The 22,251-nt window shown below is 38.8% G+C and overlaps 1 protein-coding gene across 6 annotated transcripts in view; it reads left to right on the plus strand.

Moving 5' to 3' along the window:
• LOC119797818 (sorting nexin-14-like) overlaps nt 1–22,251 on the plus strand; it is a 60,596-nt gene that overhangs the window by 26,718 nt on the left and 11,627 nt on the right. For 3 of the 6 annotated variants that reach the window (XR_005282628.1, XM_038307037.1, XM_038307036.1), the window contains exons 14-25: nt 1,078–1,202; nt 1,626–1,684; nt 5,822–5,848; nt 10,787–10,933; nt 11,504–11,636; nt 13,349–13,535; nt 13,759–13,842; nt 13,995–14,095; nt 17,663–17,774; nt 17,870–17,910; nt 19,133–19,252; nt 21,062–21,185. Coding sequence is in view for 5 of the 6 variants with exons in the window: in XM_038307037.1 (XP_038162965.1) it covers nt 1,078–1,202; nt 1,626–1,684; nt 5,822–5,848; nt 10,787–10,933; nt 11,504–11,636; nt 13,349–13,535; nt 13,759–13,842; nt 13,995–14,095; nt 17,663–17,774; nt 17,870–17,910; nt 19,133–19,252; nt 21,062–21,185 (1,260 nt within the window). In the remaining variant the exon portion in view is untranslated. The remainder of the gene's footprint in view (nt 1–1,077; nt 1,203–1,625; nt 1,685–5,821; nt 5,849–10,786; nt 10,934–11,503; nt 11,637–13,348; nt 13,536–13,758; nt 13,843–13,994; nt 14,096–17,662; nt 17,775–17,869; nt 17,911–19,132; nt 19,253–21,061; nt 21,186–22,251) is intronic. The other 3 variants (XM_038307039.1, XM_038307038.1, XM_038307040.1) reach the window with 3 other exon arrangements.

Here is a 22,251-nt window from a genome sequence, read left to right on the forward strand (position 1 = left end):
CACATCGACAGAAGAGGATCATTGATACAACTTTTGTAAAAGCATAAAATAGAAATAGAAATGTAACTTTTGAGCAGTCTTCCTTTATTCCAAAGACTATTGCTTCGGTTTTGTCTTCATTGAGTTAAAGAAAATCCCATCCATACATTTATTTCTTCTACCTACAGCTTGAATGGGTTCACAGTCACCTGCTGACATTATAACGTACGGCTGTGTGTGGTCTGCATAGCTACAGTAACCTCTGTTATTATTTATTAAGATCTGAGTTGGAGGAAGCATGCAGATATTGAATATAAGGAGCCCTAAGATGGAGCCTTGGGGAACACCACTTAGGATTTTTCTGGTCTATGATGTAAAGTTTCTTACTGTCACAAAAAAGTCCTTCAGGATTTAAACCAGTCTAGTGCTGGAGCAGAAAGGCCGACTCTGTTTTCTAAGCACTCTGATAAAATAAACAAACCCTGTTTCAGACTCATTCTAACAACAAAGGAATAGTTTATTCTATCCAATAGCTCCTTACATGCTTTTATTAAAAGCAATGAAAGGTAAAATTAGAGACTAATTGTGTTTTTATAAATCTTCAGGTAGGTTTGGATGTTTTTGTTTCTCAAATGACTACTGCTAAAAGGATATTACATGTTATGTGTAATAAGGGACCAGTTTGGACTTTAAATTAGTTAAAGGTTAAATGTTTCATTTATGACCTTCTGGCTTAATAGATGGGGATTTTTTCTCGATAAACATAAGATAGTTAACATTAAAAATCCTTAATAAAATTACAAACACTTCTCTTTAGGTGATCTCACTCTTTGTGTTGTTTTAATTTTAGTTTTAGATCCAGATGCAAGAGTAGGAGTCAGAGTATTTAAAAAAAAAAATAAGAATAGCTTTTGATGAGTCCAGAAAAAACCCAGAAGGCCACAGTTAATTCAATTCACTTCGAAAATACTTTATTAATCCCAAAAGGAAACTAGATGTTGAAATAGATCATCAGCCTTTCCACTGAAATACAATCTTTATACTTTTTGTGCTCAAAGGTAAAATTTTCCACCCATTTATTTTTGTTTCTGTTCTCAGTTGCAGAGGGCCCGTTTACAGAAGTGGTGAAACTGCAGACCATGAGGTGTTTGTTTGAAGCCTATGAGCATGTGCTGTCCCTCCTGGAAAATGTTTTCACCCCCATGTTCTGTCACAGCGACGAGGTTAGTAACTGATGTAGCAGACTAAAGAGTTTTCAGTCTTTATAGAAAGAGTTTCGAGTGTCAGACGTTAGAACAAGTTTTTTTACTCACCGGTTTAGCAAATTATCGGACTCAGCTAGCTGAGCTGAGGAAGCACTCTTCCGACCTTTCATCCACCAATCCACACCTGCCTTGTCATCAGGAGCAGATTTACATCCGGCCAATGAGCAGACGCTGGCGCAGCGCCAGGCTGCATCAGGCGCAGCTTCATTAAAGAAAAGAGGCCGGAGCTCAGCCACAGTCCACAGTTAAACCACTGGAACAAAAACCCCAATTTTATCTGACCTCTTAATTAAAAACATAGATGACTTTGTATTCTGGATTGAAAAAATTTATGTATCTGTTGAACTGTTGCACCTGTAAACACTCTGCTTTTCTTTGCAGTATTTTCGGCAGCTTCTGAGGGGGGCCGAGTCCCCGGCCAGGAACTCAAAGATGAGCAGGTTGGTCTAACTTTACCATCAATGTGTTTTTAATATTTGTGGAAAAAAAACTAAATGAATCAATCAATGCAAAACAATAATAGCTTATCGTATGATGGAGGTCGTGATTGTTAAAAAAAAAATAAAAATAGATTGGGGACAAAAATGCATAAAGCTCAACTTTATTTCTTTGAATGTCTTTCCAGTTCACATCTTAGTCACAATCTGCTGGATCTCTTATTAAGGCTATGATTGCTGTCGCATCAATGACGTTGATATCACTCTTCTTTAGTTGATCTAAATTACAGTTAGAACATATTAATAAACACTATGCAATAAGACATAAAATCGTTTTCTGTGTTTTATATTAAGTCAGGAAAATTGCTTCCTGTTTTAAGTCAGTCAGGAATATTAATATAATTTTCACTATAAAGACAGAGTTTCTTTTACCTTTAAGGTCTAGAGATCTCATACTTTTCTTTAGTGTTTGGTAGAGTTTCCAGCTCCTGGATTTAGTTGTCTTTATTTATGCTCCAGCCTTTACCGACTTGGCTGATAAGATTTTCTTTCTTGCTTTTCTTATAATGTTTTTTCCTCATGTTATCTTCTACTTCTCGAAGCTTAAATGCTTCTCCCTGTCTTTGTAAATGGAAAACTTTCATTCAAGCCAAACACCTCAATGTTGGTTTCAGTGGCTGTTCCAGATTAAATATACCAGGGGGGCAACATCGTTCCAAATGCTGCTGGTTTTCCTTCTCGCTTTTTCCCCAAAGCGAGAGGTATTTCCCGCTCAGCGGAAAAAAACAGCATGATGGTCCTAATAAGGTGATCCAACAGGTTTATCTAAAAAGCTTCTGGATCATTTGAAAATGCACCAACTAAAAACCATAGGGCCTTGTTAGCTGCTGTATTATAATAAACACATACAGCTACAGTCTTTAATAAGCTGATCTATTTTTCCTATGAAAACACCCTCGCTAAAGTTTCGAGTCCAGGTTTTGATACCTGATTATAACTGTGCTTGTTGAATGTTACAGCATCATTACAGTTAATCAGACGAATATTTGGCAGAGTTAATTTCTTAATGAAAAGTGTTTGAGCTGATCTCTGAGATGCAGACGGCTATCTAGGAGAAGCCAAATGGCACCGAAGTCACAAGGACTTGGAGCTGCAGCACCTTGCACAGTTTCTCTTTCAATTAGCATCATTATGAGGAGTGAAAATGTCCAGGTTGTCAGGGAAACAGATGAACGAGTAATATGCACAATCAATGGTACAAGGTGTGCAGATACAAATCCCTACTTTTCTTTAGATTTTAAAATATAGCTGATTAGCTTGTAGAGGGAGGAAAGCACTGATCTCTATTTATACACCGGATTGCTGGTAGGCCGTTGGTAGTACAGGATGCTGTGAAGTCACCAGCCGCCATATTGGTACTCCCTAATTAGACCGGCTGGAATGTGAACAATACCTGCGAAACAGCATCAAACAACAATTATGTTCTTATTTTCAGGGTGACTTAAGACCTTTAAAATAAAGATAAAATCATCACTTTTACACACACTTGCTGTTTCATGTCATCAGTAGATTACTGTAATTTAAGATAAAAAATAGACACATAGATCACATTGCAAATTCAGTATGAAGTCCATGGAGTCTATAAATCATCTAATACACCATATTATATTGATCCATCACATCAAAATTTGTGTGTTAATGGAGCATAATAATACTGTAGTCAGATTTTAAGAATATTAATATCTGACGCTGATGATGTGCCAAAAGTGCTAAATTGATGATGTACATGTATTGATTACATTGTTCAGGTAATTACATTGCATTAAAGGCAGTGTGCGAAATACCTGTCAATATTTGGGGGGGTCTCTGTCTCCCAGTTGTTGCACAATACCGATTTAAATTTTCTCAACATGCAATAGGCCTATAACATTGCAAAGTCAAAGTCAGCTTTAATGTCAATTCTTCATATTCACCAGATATACAAGGACTGGAGAGGACGTTTCTCACTCACCAGCAGTGAAACAGATAAAGTGCACAGGCACAACAGATAAGATCAGTTCCTAATACTAAAATTTAAATATTCAATTTCATAATAAAATATGAAATGTACAATAATATAAAATATACAATACTTATGCTAGTGCAAAAAGGCAGATGGTAATGGCAGCAGAAGATATAGCATTTGTTACAGTAACAGTGCAAAAGAACAGTAAATAAATATAGTATTAATAGTAGTGCAGGAGACAGTTTGTCCGGAGTGATTTTTTTTTGATAGGGGGGGCTCAGCTTCCTGACAGCTTGGTGGATGAAGCTTTCTGTGAATCTGGTGGAGCGGGCAAGAGCCTGAACAGACAGTCAGTCTATGAAAACACACACATGCACAAAGACTGTCTGTCTATCTCTCTCTCTCTTTCATGCACGCACATGTCCTGCTTTAAAGGAATAGTACACCCAAAACATGATTAGCCTTCATTTTCTACTCACCCCCATGCTGAACAACACTCTGGAGTACTTTTTTGATATCTCAAATGCATCTGGAGATCTGGGAGGCTTCTTGCTGTCTGCTGACATTCAAATAATGGAGGTCTACGGTGTCCGAGACAGAAAGGTCCATAAAAGTCCACAAAAATGTGTCAATATTCCTCCATACTGCTCGTCCAATGTGTTCCAAGTGTCCTGAGTGGGTAGCGTCCATAATTTACGCGAAACGAAGTCATTTAGAATGTTTTTAGAGCATAAACAGTAGTGTATAGTATTTCCTGAAAGCGCGCGCCAGCGCGTTCAGGACGCTACGGAAGCCGGCAGACCAAACCAGATGAAAGTGCGCATTCAGCGTCTGCTCTGCCAATAATGCAAGCGTAGAAGAAGAAATGTGCTGTTTACCTGTGCAAAGAAAGAAACAACGAAAGAAAAATGTCTGAGGACTTCAGTGTTGAGGAAGAGCAGGAGTTCTTTGCCGAGCTGAATGAGCACTTTCGTCTGGTTTGGTCTGCCGCGGTTTCCGTAGACTCGTGAACGCGCTTTTAGGAAATACTATTCACTACTGTTTATGCTCTAAAAACATTCTAAATTACTTCGTTTCAAGTAAATTCTGGATGCTACCCACTCAGGACACTTGGAATACATTGGACGAGCAGCATGGAGGAATATTGACACGTTTTTGTGGACTTTTATGGACCTTTCTGTCTCGGGCACAATAGACCTCCATTATTTGAATGTCAGCAGACAGCAAGAAGCCTCCCAGATCTCCAGATGCATTTGAGATATCAAAAAAGTACTCCAGAGTGTTGTTCAGCATGGGGGTGAGTAGAAAATGAAGGCTAATCATGTTTTGGGTGTACTATTCCTTTAATCCAGTTTCTGACTAATGGAACTGGGTCGAATTTGTCCAGAGGAGGTCCACTGAGGTCCAAAAACAGGACTGAAGACCTGCTGTCTTCGTGCAAACTGTTCCGCGTTGCCCGTGTTATTAACTGCGGAAAAGCACATGGCTAATTTGCATACGCGAACAGGATTGGCTGGCTCCACTTGGCAAAAAACAGAACATATTTGTGAATAAAGGGTTTGAATTTTAAATACTGGACATGTTAAGCTTAAAAACATTTTAGTGACCATTAGTAACAACAAAATATTTAATTTTTAATTTTTTTGACACAATTTAAGACCCCCTTTAAATTTTGCTTTTGAGGCTTTCAGGGGGTCTCATGGGTTAATCGGAGGGGTCGAGCCCCCCTGGACCCCCCCGTATTTCGCACCCTGATTACAGGCATTTTTATGGTGCAAACTCCTTGAAAGTGGGGAGTACCAAGATGGCGGCAGATGAATTCAGTTTTTTCGGTCTATCTGCAATCCAATGGATAAATGGAGATAAGTGGAGAAAAGTAGCACACAAAAAAACCACAGAAAGTCTTACAGCAGAGTTTAAAGTTTCACCATGGACTCATGGCCTTATTATTTAGAAATCCCTTCACTGGGCTGATGATCTGACGCCCACAAGTGAATTGCAACTCTTTAGCTTTTAATTCTAAGCATTTAATTATGAGAAGAAAACAAAAATCTAAACTATGTTTTGGGTGATGGAGCATGGTGTGTAGGTAGCAGCGGTGGACATCCACTAACTCCTTGTACATATTGTTCCAGAAATAGCGTCAGTTTGGATGACATTCGGTGAGTATGAGGCATCGGTGTGCTGATCGAACCAGTGACTGGCTAAGCAGGGTTGCACGCAAGATAAAAAGGACGCTTCAACCTTGCCTGACGAGGGTTATCCACTGCCTTTATTAGGATAGGGTATTGCTGTGGCTGAGGATAAAAAAAAGCTGAATAATAACGTTTCAAAAAAAAAAATCATATCAGGTGTAAATGCAAAAGAGGGAAGGTTCAAGCAGATGGCCTTTATTTGTGATGTTAATCAAAACACATATGTGCTTAATTTAAAGATAAATTAACATTTTCTGCTGTTTAGAAAAAACTGATGCAGTTTTAATAAAGAAAATTCAGTTTTTAAAACAGCGTTTTTTTTTTAAAGTAACTACATATGAATGATAGTAAAAGTAGATATTGGTTTACTGGGGGATTAATAAAGGTCCTATATAATAGCTTGTGAAAGTATTTTTACTTCCATTCAACTTTTTCAGACTCTCCTCAAACTTTACGGTATTGTTGGGATTTTATGTGAGCAACCAACACAAAGTTGTGCCTTAGCTTTTTTATTTCTTTAATATGCAGATGATACTCAATTTTATTTTAATTAATGAAATAATGAAGCACGGTCAACCTTGCTCATTGCAGCCACAGTTTGATTAAGTATTTTATAAACTTTGACGAAAATAAAACTGAAGTTATATAATTTCTGGTCCCAGTAAAAAAATCGTAGCGCGTTCCGACCTCGGTAGCCTCCAGCTCACGTCAAACATCTTGGAGAGATTCTTGATTCCAGTCTTAATCTTGAGAAATGGATAACCTGTGCTATAAAAATCCATATTTAAACTGAATCTGACGTCCAAAGTGAGATAATTTCTATCTTCAAATGTTTTTGAGTGAGTGACTGAGACTTGATTACTCCTCCTTTGTATCTCGGTGTTAGCCAGGTCAGTCTCTAACAACAGCAGCTGGTTCAAAACGCAGCAGCTTGTCTCCTAATACAATAAAAATGTTTGTTTCCCTTTGGCTTCCTATTTGTTTTAGAATCGATTATAAGGTTTTATTGTCGGCTGTGAATGGCCAGGGGTCTGTATATTTGTCTGATTTCCTGCAGTTGTATTAACCTGACTCCGCCAGATGGATTTGCTCCGCATATCCATCTGGAAACCTTCCGTTGAAGTAATTTTGGGAAGGTCGAAAATACTGGTTAGCTGATTGGCCTATGTTGGTGATAGACGTACGAAAACACAACCACAAGCCAGGCTACTCTTGCTGAAACCAGTCTGGAGAAGAGCAAAAACATCTTTTCCTCTGAGAAAAGCCTCCAGAGCAGTGTTTTGCTCTTCTTTCAGTGAAGAAATACTCTGTAATTCCGATAAAACTTGCTCGATAGCCACGCTAACGCTAGTTTCATCGGCTGAAGTCGCCATGTTCTTTAGACTGAACTGTCGCGGTTCTCGTTGCGTCACACCTCAACCCGCCTCAAAGCCAACGCTGATTGGACGTTCGTTTGGTGAACGGCTCCAAATTTTCTTTAACGGAGAGTCTCCAGACTGATTAGCGAGTGAAATCCTGAAAGCTCGCGAGATCAGGATGGTCTCACGAGGCTACAGTTTTATGTGTTCTCTAGATCCTTAGATATGATACTCATCTGTGCTTATTTGTCCAAAAGTCCAGCTTGGTTTATTGTGGCGATCGGGCCTTTTCAGTTCTAGTGCCTAAATAGTTGACTCTTGTTGTTTTAAAGTCACTTCCTAAAACACATTTTTACTTACATTGTTGAGGATGTTCTTTTTTCCGGGTGGATCGTCTAAATAAGTGGTCCTCCTAGTTGTCAATCATTCTGGTGATATGTTTACATAAGGCCGTCCTACGTGCTTGGCCCCAGTTAGCTATCTTTCTGCGCACGCACACTTTGAGGTGTGTATATATATATATATATATATATATATATATATATATATATATATATATATATATATATATATATATATATATATATATATATATATATATATGGTGAGCTTAGGGTGTGGGGAAAAAAATCGATTTGGTGATATACACTATATTGCCAAAAGTATTTGCTCACCCATCCAAATTATTGGAATCAGGTGTTCCAATCACTTCCATGGCCACAGGTGTATAAATTCAAGCACCTAGGCATGCAGACTGTTTTTACAAACATTTGTGAAAGAATGGGTCGCTCTCAGGAGCTCAGTGAATTCCAGCGTGGAACTGTGATAGGATGCCACCTGTGCAACAAATCCAGTCGTGAAATTTCCTCGCTCCTAAATATTCCACAGTCAACTGTCAGCTGTATTATAAGAAAATGGAAGTGTTTGGGAACGACAGCAACTCAGCCACGAAGAGGTAGGCCACGTAAACTGACGGAGCGGGGTCAGCGGATGCTGACGCGCATAGTGCGAAGAGGTCGCCAACTTTCTGCAGAGTCAATCACTACAGACCTCCAAACTTCATGTGGCCTTCAGATTAGCTCAAGAACAGTGCGCAGAGAGCTTCATGGAATGGGTTTCCATGGTCGAGCAGCTGCATCCAAGCCATACATCACCAAGTGCAATGCAAAGCGTCGGATGCGGTGGTGTAAAGCACGCCGCCACTGGACTCTAGAGCAGTGGAGACGCGTTCTCTGGAGTGACGAATCGCGCTTCTCCATCTGGCAATCTGATGGACGGGTCTGGGTTTGGCGGTTGCCAGGAGAACGGTACTTGTCTGACTGCATTGTGCCAAGTGTAAAGTTTGGTGGAGGGGGGATTATGGTGTGAGGTTGTTTTTCAGGAGCTGGGCTTGGCCCCTTAGTTCCAGTGAAAGGAACTCTGAATGCTTCAGCATACCAAGACATTTTGGACAATTCCATGCTCCCAACTTTGTGGGAACAGTTTGGAGCTGGCCCCTTCCTCTTCCAACATGACTGTGCACCAGTGCACAAAGCAAGGTCCATAAAGACATGGATGACAGAGTCTGGTGTGGATGAACTTGACTGGCCTGCACAGAGTCCTGACCTCAACCCGATAGAACACCTTTGGGATGAATTAGAGCGGAGACTGAGAGCCAGGCCTTCTCGTCCAACATCAGTGTGCGACCTCACAAATGCGCTTCTGGAAGAATGGTCAAAAATTCCCATAAACACACTCCTAAACCTTGTGGACAGCCTTCCCAGAAGAGTTGAAGCTGTTCTAGCTGCAAAGGGTGGACCGACGTCATATTGAACCCTATGGATTAGGAACGGGATGTCACTTAAGCTCATATGTGAGTCAAGGCAGGTGAGCAAATACTTTTGGCAATATAGTGTATATCGTGATTTGCGGCTGCCCGATACAATATCAGTATTGCAGTTCCAAATATCTATAAAAAAAAACTAAATTTTTACCTAAAACAATGAGGGAAAATGGGCTGCCTATTCACAACCACTCTAGCAGCTTGGGAGTCCTCTCACTGTGCTATGCAGCACCATTGCTGTTGTTTATGCAGTCACAGCGGAACATGTGACTTACACAAACCCCAAAAACATGGATACCAAAATAACTAAATGAATATCTTCTGATGAAAATATAAAGCACTTGCTTTTTTATCTATACATTTAATTTTGATAGCTGGGAAAAATATTACAATATCGTGATAATATTGCATCGGGACCCAGGGATCGTGACACGTATCGTATCGCAACACCCATGCCAATACTCCCCCTGAGGTGAGCTACGGTTTCAGCCAGTCATTGAAGATTTCTCACAGCGGTTCGTTGAAAATGGCCGAGGGTTTGCTTGTCGTAAATACATTTTTTACTTACCGGTGGTGAGTCTGACATAGTGGAATAATTACATTTCTTTTGGAAAGTAAGCTTGTATGAGCGATGCAAACAGCAACTTGTAAACAGAGCGTGCACGAGGAGAAATGGGCTTGTGCACGCTCTCACACGCATTTTATAGGCGTTCCCTTTCGGAAGCAGGTAAAGAGTTGTGCATGTGCTTTTTTTATTTTTATTTTTTAAAACGGGAGATGGCGTTTTTTATTTTTTTTTTCCAAAATTCATGAAAAGTCCTTCCCTATACCTTTAAATATTCAAAAGTTAAGCTTTTTATGTTTCTATATCTCTTTTATACTGTGAGCATATTTCTTCTTATGCTAGAGTTAGTGTTAGTGCAGCATTCTGGCCAGCGGCAGGTTTTCTTAAATGTACTATATGGATAAATTGGATTTGAATTTAAATGGGAAATTTAAAGGACACACATCTAAAAAGTGTCTCATTCCAAAAATTTTAATCAAATTTTAAGACAGTCGCCCAAAAAATCTCACAGATCTCTATTAAGTTTATCATCTTGGTTTGGAGAGATAATGGACCAACTGCTACCAAGAAATGGACGTCCACCTAAAGCCACAGGCTGCAGGGATTCTTTGTTTTCTGTAGGAACGGACAGGACAACACTGTAAGAAAATCTAATATGCAAAGATTTGATACTGAGGTGGACCTAAACACAGTGTTATAATGGCCTAATCAAAGTCTAAACCTAAATGTAATTAAGAATCTGTTGTAGAGCTTCAATATTAACAAATGCGCCAAAGTTTTAACACATTGATTTGTAAAAACGTTTGAAAAAGGTGACTGGTTGTTTGCTGCTTTGCTTTGGTCTGTCACATAAAATCCACATGAAGTAGATTGAGGTTTGTGACTGTATGATGGAAAAATGGGAAGAAATCCAATAGATATGGATACTTTTGCAAGGCAGTGTAAGGTTAACCTCCCTCATACCTTTGAATGGGAACACCTTCTCCGCTCGGCCTGTCCGTCCGCCTGTTACTCCATCTACGTTCGGCAGCCGCCGTGCTCTGTCTGTGACTGAATGTCCACTCTGACAACCTGACTACCATACTGCCTGCCCTGATACGACCCTCGGTTCCTTTCCCTCCGCTTCCTCTGATGGGGACATATCCCTGTTCTGCATATAGCTCCTGGGACTGGAGCCCTGAGTCCCCGTCCTCACTCTTCACCGCCTCTGGCAGCTCCTCACCTGCATCTTTTACCTCCCTCCATGCCCAGCCCACGTTCACAAACTTCCCATACGGCTCGCAATCCCACCGCCACTCATCGCCCAAGTAAGTCAGGGTCCATCTGTGTGTCCAGATACAGTGTGATGTCATGCCGTCCATCCCCTCACCCTCCCCATGTGACCCCAGTCCTCCCCAGATGCCTGCATGGTAGGCCAAATGCATGAAAACTTGTTTTTATTTCTCATTACTTTTGACAATGCAGTGACTTATCCCGGCTCTTCTCTTTAATTGAGTTGAACCCATATGTTCTACGTGTTTCCTAACTTATCCGACTCAAGCTGAGTATCTGTGTTTGTTCCTTATCTGGTTGATTCGTTCCTGATAACAGAACAATGCCCTTTCCTTGTATTTAAATGAAAGCTGTAAGTCAACGCTCACTGCTTTGCACTTGTTTTTGCTTGTGGCCCAGCAGAGCTTTACTATGCTCCCAAGTTTTTGGCATTGTAAGATGAATACAAAGTGACATTTTGGCTTTTGGGTAATTTTGTCCCGCCTCTATGCAGCCTGGTGCTTTGTCTTCTTCTCTGGCTCTCGTCTTGCTGCATGCGCTCTGCTGAAGCCACGTGCCTCCCCTCCGTCGGTCGTTGTTCATTATCCACCCTGTTCGTACTGCAGGAACACGTCAAAGAGGGGCGAGTCCTTCGGGATCAGCCGCATTGGCAGTAAGATCAAAGGAGTGTTCAAAAGCACGACCATGGAGGGCGCCATGCTGCCGTCCTACGGGCTGGTGGAGGGAGAGGATGATATGGTGAGGACAGAAAGAGTCTCAACATTCTTTGTTTGTCTTTCCTGTTATTCTACATTCTAAAGAAGGTGAAAAATATAAATCAATGCTTCAAGGTTTATAGAAACAGCTAAATTGTCAGAATCCAAGTGCAGTCAGATTTCTGCCACATGGGGGCGTGCCTGAGTAAAGAGAATCCGCTTTCCATGCTTTAAGCTTCTCCCCCTGAATGTGTAACAGCTTTCAGACAGACTGGAGAAGTTTCCTTCCTTTGTCTGACTTTCTTTCTCCTGCCTTTTCTCTGCCTTACGTCTTTCTTTGTCCTTTCTGGTCCTGCTTCCTTTTATTTCTTCCTTGCACTCTTCCTTTCCTTCCTTAACAGTTTCCATAATCATTATTTGTCTCCCAGGTTTACCCCCTTGTTTCCTTTTTTCTTCTTCTTGTCATTTCTTGTGGTCGACCTCGGGTGTTGTTCCTTCCTTCCTTCCTTCCTTCCTTCCTTCCTTCCTTCCTTCCTTCCTTCCTTCCTTCCTTCCTTCCTTCCTTCCTTCCTTCCTTCCTTCCTTCCTTCCTTCCTTCCTTCCTTCCTTCCTTCCTTCCTTCCGATTTTGTTTGTTCATCCCTTCTTACTTTCCTTCCGTCTATTGTTTTTTTCCAACTTCCATCATTTATGCCTGATCTCAGTGGTTTCATAGAAAAGCTTTTTTAAACATAACTTTAAAAAGTTGTAGGGACGTTGAACTCTAGGAAAGTTAGTGTGCACTGAACTAAATAATAATATATGTGTGTGTGTGTCTATATATTTTTTTTAAATAACTATATATATATATATATATATATATATGAAATTACAATACAGCAGCACAGCCCAATTTTCATGCTTGTATAATTAAACTAAAAACAAAATTACTTTGCTGGAGATGTTTTAATCTTAATTTTCCTGTGCGGCTCTATTTATTAGTCGCTTTCTGCTAGTGTTGCGATGCCTCCGGCATTTGGCTCCTGTGTCTCTTCATTTCTCTTCCTCTTCATTGGTGCCGGTGCTAGAATTCTATTTAGGCTCAAAAAGGACTATTTTAGTACTTCCAGCACCAATGCTTGATATATATATATATAAACTTATTATTACATCAAATGGGTTTTAAATTTTTTTGTACATGGCCCAGGGCCATTTATATAGTCTGTGTTATCTAACCATTTTAAGGTCCCTTCTTAGTCCCAACACAACTCTGAGCTTTCTCCAAGATTCAAATGCGGATCCAATGTTTATCCTTCTCTTTGCCAGGCAATGGGAGCGGTGGCCTAGTGGTTAAAGCCTTGCTCCCATTGGTTCTGAGTTCAAGTCCCACTCATTCGCACAGGCTGCCACTCTGGGTCCCTATGCATGACCCCTAAAATGAATCTAGAACATAACGGTTTAATTGTTTTCTCGATTGGACATATTTAACATGGACGTGCTTGACCAGACATCCGGAGAAACGGCACGGGAACATCAGACCTGAAGTACATTCAGGGAAAACAGGCAACAGGCTTATAGATGCATCAATGCTGAACTACTGATGTGTCAGTCTGCTCATCAAACCATTTTTTAGTCATAAAGGGTCAAATAAAAAGTCTATTGTGGAGAAATTTTCCAGGTAAAACTTGCATTATGTCTCTTTAAGTAGCTACCAGCTTCACAAGGCAGTGCTGTAACCCAGTGGATGTTATAATTTGCCTAACTTTGTGTATTTCAGGTAGAGGAAGCCATGATGGTGCTTGAGGATGACTCCCCCATGGAGGCAGCATCCACACCCAGCACCCCTCGAAACCTCTCAGCCTGGAACATCACCATCCCCTACATCGATTTCTACGACGACGACGTGAAGAGGGAGAGGATTCCTGTCTTCTGTATCGATGTGGAGCGCAATGACAGGAAAGCAGGTACACTTCCACAAGCGTGGATTATTAGGGGCATCTTTTATTGTAATTTTTATTTCTTGTTAAGCAAAAAGCAGAACATGGATGGAAACGAGGTTGTATTACTCAAGATAAAGAAAGATGACACAAGAATGTTGAAGCTCATAATGAGAGCAATTCATTTTTTTTGTTAATATGAATTAATTAATTGTAATTTATCATTTTTCTTCTGTCTACTTTCCAATAGTGGGTCATGACAGCGAGCACTGGTCGGTCTACAGGAGGTATCTGGAGTTTTATGTGCTGGAATCAAGGCTAACTGAGTTTCATGGTAGGTTTTTTGCTCTTTATTTCTTCACTTTGCAATCTGACATCATTTGGAGTCATTTTTAAAGAAATTTGTAAGGAGGCTCTGTAGAAAATGTCTGCTATAAACCTAGAGGTAAACATACATTCTTAAAAAGCTTTTTTTCCTCTTTTAAGGTTCATTTCCAGATGCTCAGCTGCCCTCTAAGAGAATAATCGGCCCAAAGAACTATGAGTTCCTAACATCCAAGCGGGAGGAGTTTGAGGAATACCTTCAGGTAGGATTTAGAGCTGCCTGCTTGTTGTTCAAGAGACGCATTATCTTTAATTCTGGGGTTGTGAAATTTTTGAGGTACCTGGGAAAAGTATTCACACCCCCTGAAGTTTTTTAAAAATAACTCACAGTCCAGTCACAACCTTCAGTGTTTTTAGGGGGGGATTTCATTTAATAAACCACATAATGGTCGATAATTAGAAGGTAAATAATCCATTAGTTTTTGTTTTGTTTTTGTTGAAACTCCCCTTGTGGAATGTCTTTACCAGCTTTACATACATATCTAGAGACTGAATTTTTGTCTCATTCCACTTTGCAAAAACACCTCAAGCTCAGTCAAATTGGAAGAAGAACGTCTCTGAGGATCAGGTTTTGGTGTCTTCCCACAGACTCTCAGTCCGATTTAGATTTGAACTTTAACAGATTTTATGGAAGTAAATTTGTGTCGCTGGGATTTGAATTAAAAATGCCACTGAAATTTAAATGTTGTATGTTTGTACTTACTGTTTCAGTGTTAAAATATATTCAGAACACATTTTTGACCTAAAAAAAAAACTACAGAAAAAGGAAAGTAATAAACTCACCGTTGAGTTAGCGTTAGCTTGCATGACCGCCGGCTCCGTGATGCTGGTTTTCCTTCCATATGAGCGACACAAGGGTCACGTCACGTGACTAAGAAACCGTAACAGGATTGGCTGTGTGTTGGACGCCACAATCCATTGCTAATGTCTGTGACCTGAAGTAACCCTTCCCTTTTTACACTGAATTTAGACGCCGAATTTAGGACAGTGAAATAGAGCCAGTTGAATCTCAAGAGGCTGAAAATATTGAGTTTGAATTTTGAAAGGTTGAATTTTTTTATATGCAGATTTTTTTAACACTCAAAATTAAAATGAACAATAAGTATTGAAAATTTAATCACTTTGAAATAGTAATGTGAATTTTTAGCTTGAAGAGAAAATAGCAAATTCAATTTCAACTGTGTAGAAATAATGACGATGAACTTCTTTTTAGGTCAAAAATGTGTTATGAATATATTTTAACACTGAAACAGTAAGTACCAACATACAACATTTAAATTTCAGTAGCATTTTTAATTCAAATCCCAGCGACACAGATTTACTTCCATAGATTTAACCAAAACCTTTAAATCTCTGTTTAGGGTCAAGCTGAGCCTCTACACCATCCTATTTTTTTCAGCATCAACCTTTCCTTTTTAGCCCCTAAAATCCCCACAGTATCATGCTGCCACTACCTTGTTTCACAGTTAGGGTTCAGGCGTTACATTTGCCATAGATTGATCTGACCGGAGCACCTTGTGAATGTTTGCTGTGTCCCTTAATTGGCTTTATAAATAGAAGACGTTCTTTTCTAATAACAGCAGTTTTTTGTCCCGTCATGCGTTCTCTGATGTTATCCAGCAAACCTCTAAGGACAGAAACAGAACAGCTCCACTTATAAGTTGCATTTCCTAAAATGCATCATTTATTAAATCGGTATAAGGTGTTAATCAATTTCAACGCTCTTCTTCTCAATGTTATATTTCATTTATCTATTTTCACTTTGATGACTTATTCCCCACTTTTGGTTGTCATTGTCTCTTTCTGAATTTTAATGTTTTTATTTATATCAATCATTAATTCTTTCGTTCAGCCCTCCTATCAGTGTCTGCTGTCATTAAAGTGCTTTATTTATAAAGTTGTCTTTGCCTGGCATCAAATTGTATTTTGGGTTGTGTGAGTAAAGGGGACCAATCCACAGCAGACCCTTTAGATTTGTATATGTAAAAAATAAATGAAAACATGTAAATTAATATCTAAATAAATAAATGTCTAAAACTTCACTATAAAATATTAGACAAGCCGGAGAAATTTAGAAGATTTGATTGCAAGACACTAAAAACTACACTGTATAATTTTGCATTAAAAAAACATAAACTGGATTCTTTTAGAATGTCTTTAAAGGTTGATTTTCAAGTGCAAATGAAGGACTTTAACTTGAGTTTAAAGCTTTTATTTTAAATCTGAAATTTCCAACTAGGTTATCTATGATATTATGCTCTGTGTGCAGAAGAACGACTGTGAAACATGGGCTGTTCTGCTTTTATCAGCTTAAACCTCATTCTTTTAAAGCCATAAATCATTAAACTCTGTGTTTTATCAGTAAGATGTTCATGCACTCAATGAAAGGATGGCTTTAATTTCCCTTTTTTTGTCTCATAAATAAACCACATGTTAAATCCCTGTAATTTTCCATGAGTCTGAGCAGACACACACAAGCCCCCTGGGTTTAATGAGCAACATCAGACGAACAAGCTGAGGCCACACTCCGATATTAAACTTGTTATAAACCCGGGATCAAAGCAAGTTACCTTGTTTATTAAAATAATATGAGATGATGGCAGCTATTTTCATTAGTTTGCTTTTAATCTATGTGATTTGGCCGACAGAAAAAACCAATAAAACTTGGTGTAGTAAGCTTTATGTAAGAGTCCTGCTCTGAAAGAAATGAGACGTTACATCTATCAAACATGACTTTTTGTTCACATTAAGACATTCACATTTTGGCCAATGGAAAGTGCGGAAGTTTGTAATTCAGTATAAAGTCCTGTGACTGCAGTTTTTTTAAAAACTTTTTTAATATAAATTATATTAAAGTATGGTAATTTGGTGATTAATATTAATGAATAAAAAAGAAAAGTAATAATTAGAGATGTCAGATAATATCGACATTTGTTATTATTTAACAAATAGTGTTGGAAAAAAAACCTGTTGTTTCTCATATTTTCATTGTTGGTCATAAGGGGGAAAATGAATCGATCCGTCCATTTTCCGTCACGCTTTATCCCAGCTGGGGTGGGAAAAATGAAAGACACACAAATAAAAAATGACACAGAAAAAAATGTATTGGCCTAATTAATTTACAGTTTATCTTGGATTTTATTTGATACGCTACAGAGTTTTTCTTGTGTGCAAATCTGCACAATTGTGCAAAAGCTTGCAGTTTAGGAGGAACAGTTCCACAAAGATGTATGAAGAGAATCTACTATGAATCTGCTTTGCATAATTCCAACATTATTTATTATCTTTTTTTCTTTGAAATCATGGAGCATATGATTTTAAATGGCCTCATCTGAAAGGATAGTTACAATAATGTCCTTAATGTTTGAATTTCTTTTTTATGCTGGTAATTCTCAGTTATTACTGAAACTGATCTGCTTGATAATTAAAGTCAGTGTTATTCATACCAGTAAATTAGAATTGGTAACATCTTATACTTCAGCCATCTTCTCCAGCTTATTCTGACAGCATTGCGGTGAATGCTGGTGCGATGTCTACCCTGGACAGGTTGCCAGTCTGTCACAGGACTAAACAGAGACATCTTATACTGTAGTAAAGAAAACAGAAAAACAAGTAAATTGCAAAAATGCTATTAAAAACTACTAACATTTCTTCTTCTAAGTCTAATCCTGAAACCATTCCTGCTTTTAATTTTTTACCCCCAGATGTTAATTATATCAACCATCTATCTTAACCTCTGGTGTGTTTTCTTGAATCTATGCCCTTTGCAGAGACTTCTGCAGCACCCTGAGCTGAGCAACAGCCAGCTGCTGGCTGACTTCCTGTCTCCTCATAGCATGGAGTCCCAGTTTCTGGACAAGATGCTGCCTGATGTGAACCTTGGTATGACAGCAGAGGGATCCTATATGAGCTGGATGTGGTGAAAATGACACATTATGAAGTTCCACAGATCACCAAACAAACTGTTCTCTTTACAGGGAAAATAATAAAGGCTGTGCCCAGCAAACTGATCAAAGAGGTAAAATACACATTCATTTGGAAGCATTTATGTCCTTGATTTATTATTTTATTATTAGCTGAAAATTAAAGGGGAACACCGTTTTTTTTACGTTGGGCCCTTGATTTTACATCATTCCATCATGTTCTACTCACCCATATGAGTTTTGTGTCATTTGGAGCCGTTCTGAAGATATTCCGTTTTGTAATCCAAGTAACGTCTTCCTATGGGCAACGACTTGAAAGCACAAACTAAACTGTTCATCATTTATTCTTTATGGCACGCCAGCAATCATAGCATGTAGGTGAATCACTGTCCCCCAGACATCCGCGGTTATATTTTTTATATTTATATAAAAGCAGAGTGTGTATGACGTCATCAGTGCGCTGGACTGGAGTTGTGACAGGAAGCCCGGGCCACAGGCGGCTACGCTCTACCCCTTCTATTCATTCGAGCTAATCTGAATCGTTCAATTCCATTTCGAGAGCGAGATCATCTGTGGTAGCAGCAATGAATGAATGGTAAAAAAAAAAATAGTTAGAACTGTAAATCTACTGTCATTTTGACTATTTTTTTCAAGGCTGCACTTTTAAATAGATGAAATTGTCCAGTGAGCTGTTCCAAACGAAATTTCTTTTTGTTTTACACTTGTGTAAACCAAATGACAAAATCTGTCTAAAGTCTAATTGTCTAAAATGACACAAAACTGATATGGGTGATTAGAACATGATGTAATAACGTAAAATCAAGAGGCCAATGTAAAACAACCGGTGTTCCCCTTTAAATGGTAAAATAGCACCTCATAATAAATATTTTAACTTAAAAATTCAAGCATAATATATATTATTAAATTTATCCAGAACATTTTAAGTCATCACATTTAATAAATAATTCAACAATATGTAAAATTTCTGCTTAAAAATCAAATGCTACATTTGATTCGTCATCTGATTGGTTAAGCCACCCATGGCCCCGCCCTCTGACTTTGTCTTATTGGGTTGAGGCTAAAAAAAGAAAGAAATTCACAATATTTTGCTTCACTGGACTTTTAAATGTGTGATTATTTGAATATTTATTCTAGAATAAATAATTATGTGGATGACATATTATTTATATTTAGTTTTAATCAATGTCCACAACAATCCTCTCAGTATGTTTTATCTAGAACATTCTGGAATATTTTGCCTCCTCATATTTCCTTAATAATGTGTCATGTTTTGAAATGAAATGTCTTTCTGTTCAGAAAGGGCAGCACCTGGAGCCTTTCATCCAGTCTTTCTTCAACTCCTGTGAATCTCCCAAACCCAAACCCAGCCGACCTGAACTCACCATCCTGAGCCCCACGTCAGAAAACGATAAAAAGGTTGGCGGTCAACATTTTAAGCTTTCTGAAAACGCTTCCCAGAGACACATAATGCTGTTGCTGGCTGAGTTTAGATATTTCTCTCACAGCTCAGATATGCCAGATTATTACTATACACTCTGTAGCTCAATGTTTGCATTCAGTGCTAGTATTTGAAAACAAAAAGTCATTTTTTTTATCAGAACTGTTGTAATAAATAAATTTTTATGCCAGGAACTTGAAGCTTAAAAGACTAATTTTGAAACAGTACTAGTTACATATTAAGGCCAACTTTGTTAGAAATTCATTAGTTACTTCCCAAGAGGTCGATCCAGGAGTTAGAAGAACCTTGGTTTATAACTTCAATCTAAAACAGAGGTCGCGGATTAGCAGATCGGGGTCTGGATCCGGATCCACCTGCTGGCTAATCCGGACCCAATCGGATGGAAAACTTTAATAAATTACCACATGTTGTCCGATGACGGTGTCAAATTTCACTTGCGCTTTTTCCCCTGGTAACACGGTAAAGCCCTCCGGAGCGGAGGCTGCACGTGATCCAAATGAGCCAATGAGCTGTCAGTCAGGGTTGCTGCTGCTGCTACTTTTAGACACAGCAGGCAAACCTGTGGCAAGCCGGGTGATGGGAAAGAAGGAGAAGACCATGAGAAAAAGAGAGCAGAGAAAGTGTGGACTGCTGGAAGAACTGCGGTGAACTGGTGGAAGAAAAGTGAAATTGTGCTCAAAGATGACCCTGCACATTTAGAGTATGTTTGGCTCAACCTGCTGCTGTGAAGCAGGATTCTCCACCATGAACAGAATCAAAAATAAATCTGGATCCAGGCTCAAAATGAGCACCTTGATATGTGCTTGAGAATAGCTTAGTCTCCATTCAAACCCAGGTTTAAAGCCTTGCAGGGCAGCCTAAAGCCCACTGCCAACATTAAAGCTACAGTGTGTAACTTTTAGCGACATCTAACGTCCAGACTGCAGACTGCAGCAACATGAACATCTCCCCCCCAACGCTTCTGCCCCCCAACAGTACCGCGAGCGTTACAGGACAAAATGTCTTCCACGACGTCCGCATCACCTACCTTCTCAAGTGATGAGGTTTGTTTACATAGATAATTTTACAGATAGTATTTCATTAGTCTGTGTAGGGTATAGATTTCATGTAGACTTAAGATAATAAATATACCCGTTATTTTTTTCTACATCGTTGTGACGTTTTGGTGAGCTGCTTTGCTTTGCAATCGCTAGTTTGTTGGCTCTGCGCTGCCGTATCGCAAAGATGTCTGCCTCCATGGCTGGGAGACCCGCTCCTATGTAATTATAAATAACGAATTCTAAGGCAACGCAAATATTAAGGTTAAGAGGCTGAGCTCGTAGATGATGATAAAATAACATAGTTATGTATAATATATTACATTTCTGACTGTATATCCCCGTAATTATTACACACTGTAGCTTTAAGAAAAAAAAAAGAAAGAAAAAAAAAACAAAACAACAAAACGGTCAGTTCAGGGGATTTATAAAATACGTGAATCAGGAAATTGTCTATAAACCAAACTGAAAGATTGTTGTTCTCTACTTAAACAAATGCTTTAGATTTTAAAATAGAAAAAAATCAGTTATTTTTTTTTCTATTTTTTTATTTAAAAATGAAATGTATAACATGGATGCATAAACATCTAATTTTATTTCAGTGTTAAATTCTGTTTAAAGTAACAGATTATAATTAAAAAGTCTCTGCACCTTTACTGGTTGTTAATTTTCTTTATTCGGACCCCGCTAATTTTTAATTGGTTATTCCTGGTCTAAAATCTCTTTCAGCTCTTCAATGATCTTTTCAAAAACAACGCCAACCGCTCAGAGGTGACAGAGAAGAGACACAACCAGAACTACTTCATGGAGATGATTACAGTCGAAGGGGTCTATGATTATTTAATGTATGTGGGTAAGTGAAAGCAGATGTTGGTTAAAGCTTTCCATCACAACCGGATATTTACATAAACTGTAAAAAACAAAATAAATAAAAATAAGGGACTTAGATATAGTCTGAATATATGTTTATATGCATTCTCAGTGATGTAAGAAGGCCTTTCAGAGACATAGACAGGTATGGGGTATTACAGGTTAACAAAGAAACTAAACGACCCACATTCCAATGGGGTGGACCCACTGGTCAGGTTCAGTTTGCATGTTTTCTAAGTCAAAACATGGCTTGGCTTGGCTTGGACCCACACTGGAAAAACGATCTAGAAATATGTAAAAATGTCTTAAATTAAGTGTATTTACCCTTAATTTGAGTAGGTAAATAAATGATTGGCCAATGGAATGAATATTTTTACTCTTAAAATAAGATAATTAGATAAAATGCACTTACCGTATTTTCACGACCATAAGTCGCACCGTACTAAAAGTCGCACTCTCAGTTATGTGTCCCATTTCTGTATTTAACACACACATAAGGCGCACCGGACTATAGGGCGCGTTTTTTATATACAGGTACATATCCTCTACTACCTTTAAATACCTCTACTGCGTATTTAAAAATACAGCGGGGGCAAAACTGAGTATGACTGTGCTTTATTCATGTATTTATTACAAAGTATTAATCAAACCTGGCAGCTGGCCGTGAGACAGACACATCGCAGATGACACAGCGCTGTGATTACTCCTAAATCAACTTAAAATCCTGAAACCTGCCGACGGAATTTGTTCGCTTTTATTACCGGTATCCTGGTACCTGCAGCTAAAATTATTTAGATGAAAAACACCTGCCAGCAGCCGCGGTGAACCTGGAGGCTACCCGGCCTAGAGGCTGCTGATGAAGGGATTTACTGTCGGCGCACCGCTGGTATGTGGGGGTCTGAGCGCCTCCGACAGAAATAGATAATCTGGATGAACTGACTGCAATTATTAAGTTTTCAGGTGGCCTTTCTCACTTAAAAACATATTAAAACTACTTTATTCCCACTGATCACAGCAAATATAGCTGCAAGATTTAGATTATTTAGATG

Source organism: Cyprinodon tularosa, unplaced genomic scaffold (genome assembly GCF_016077235.1).
Source record: "Cyprinodon tularosa strain WSP-4 unplaced genomic scaffold, ASM1607723v1 ctg6, whole genome shotgun sequence".
Classification (NCBI taxonomy): Eukaryota; Metazoa; Chordata; class Actinopteri; order Cyprinodontiformes; family Cyprinodontidae; genus Cyprinodon; species Cyprinodon tularosa.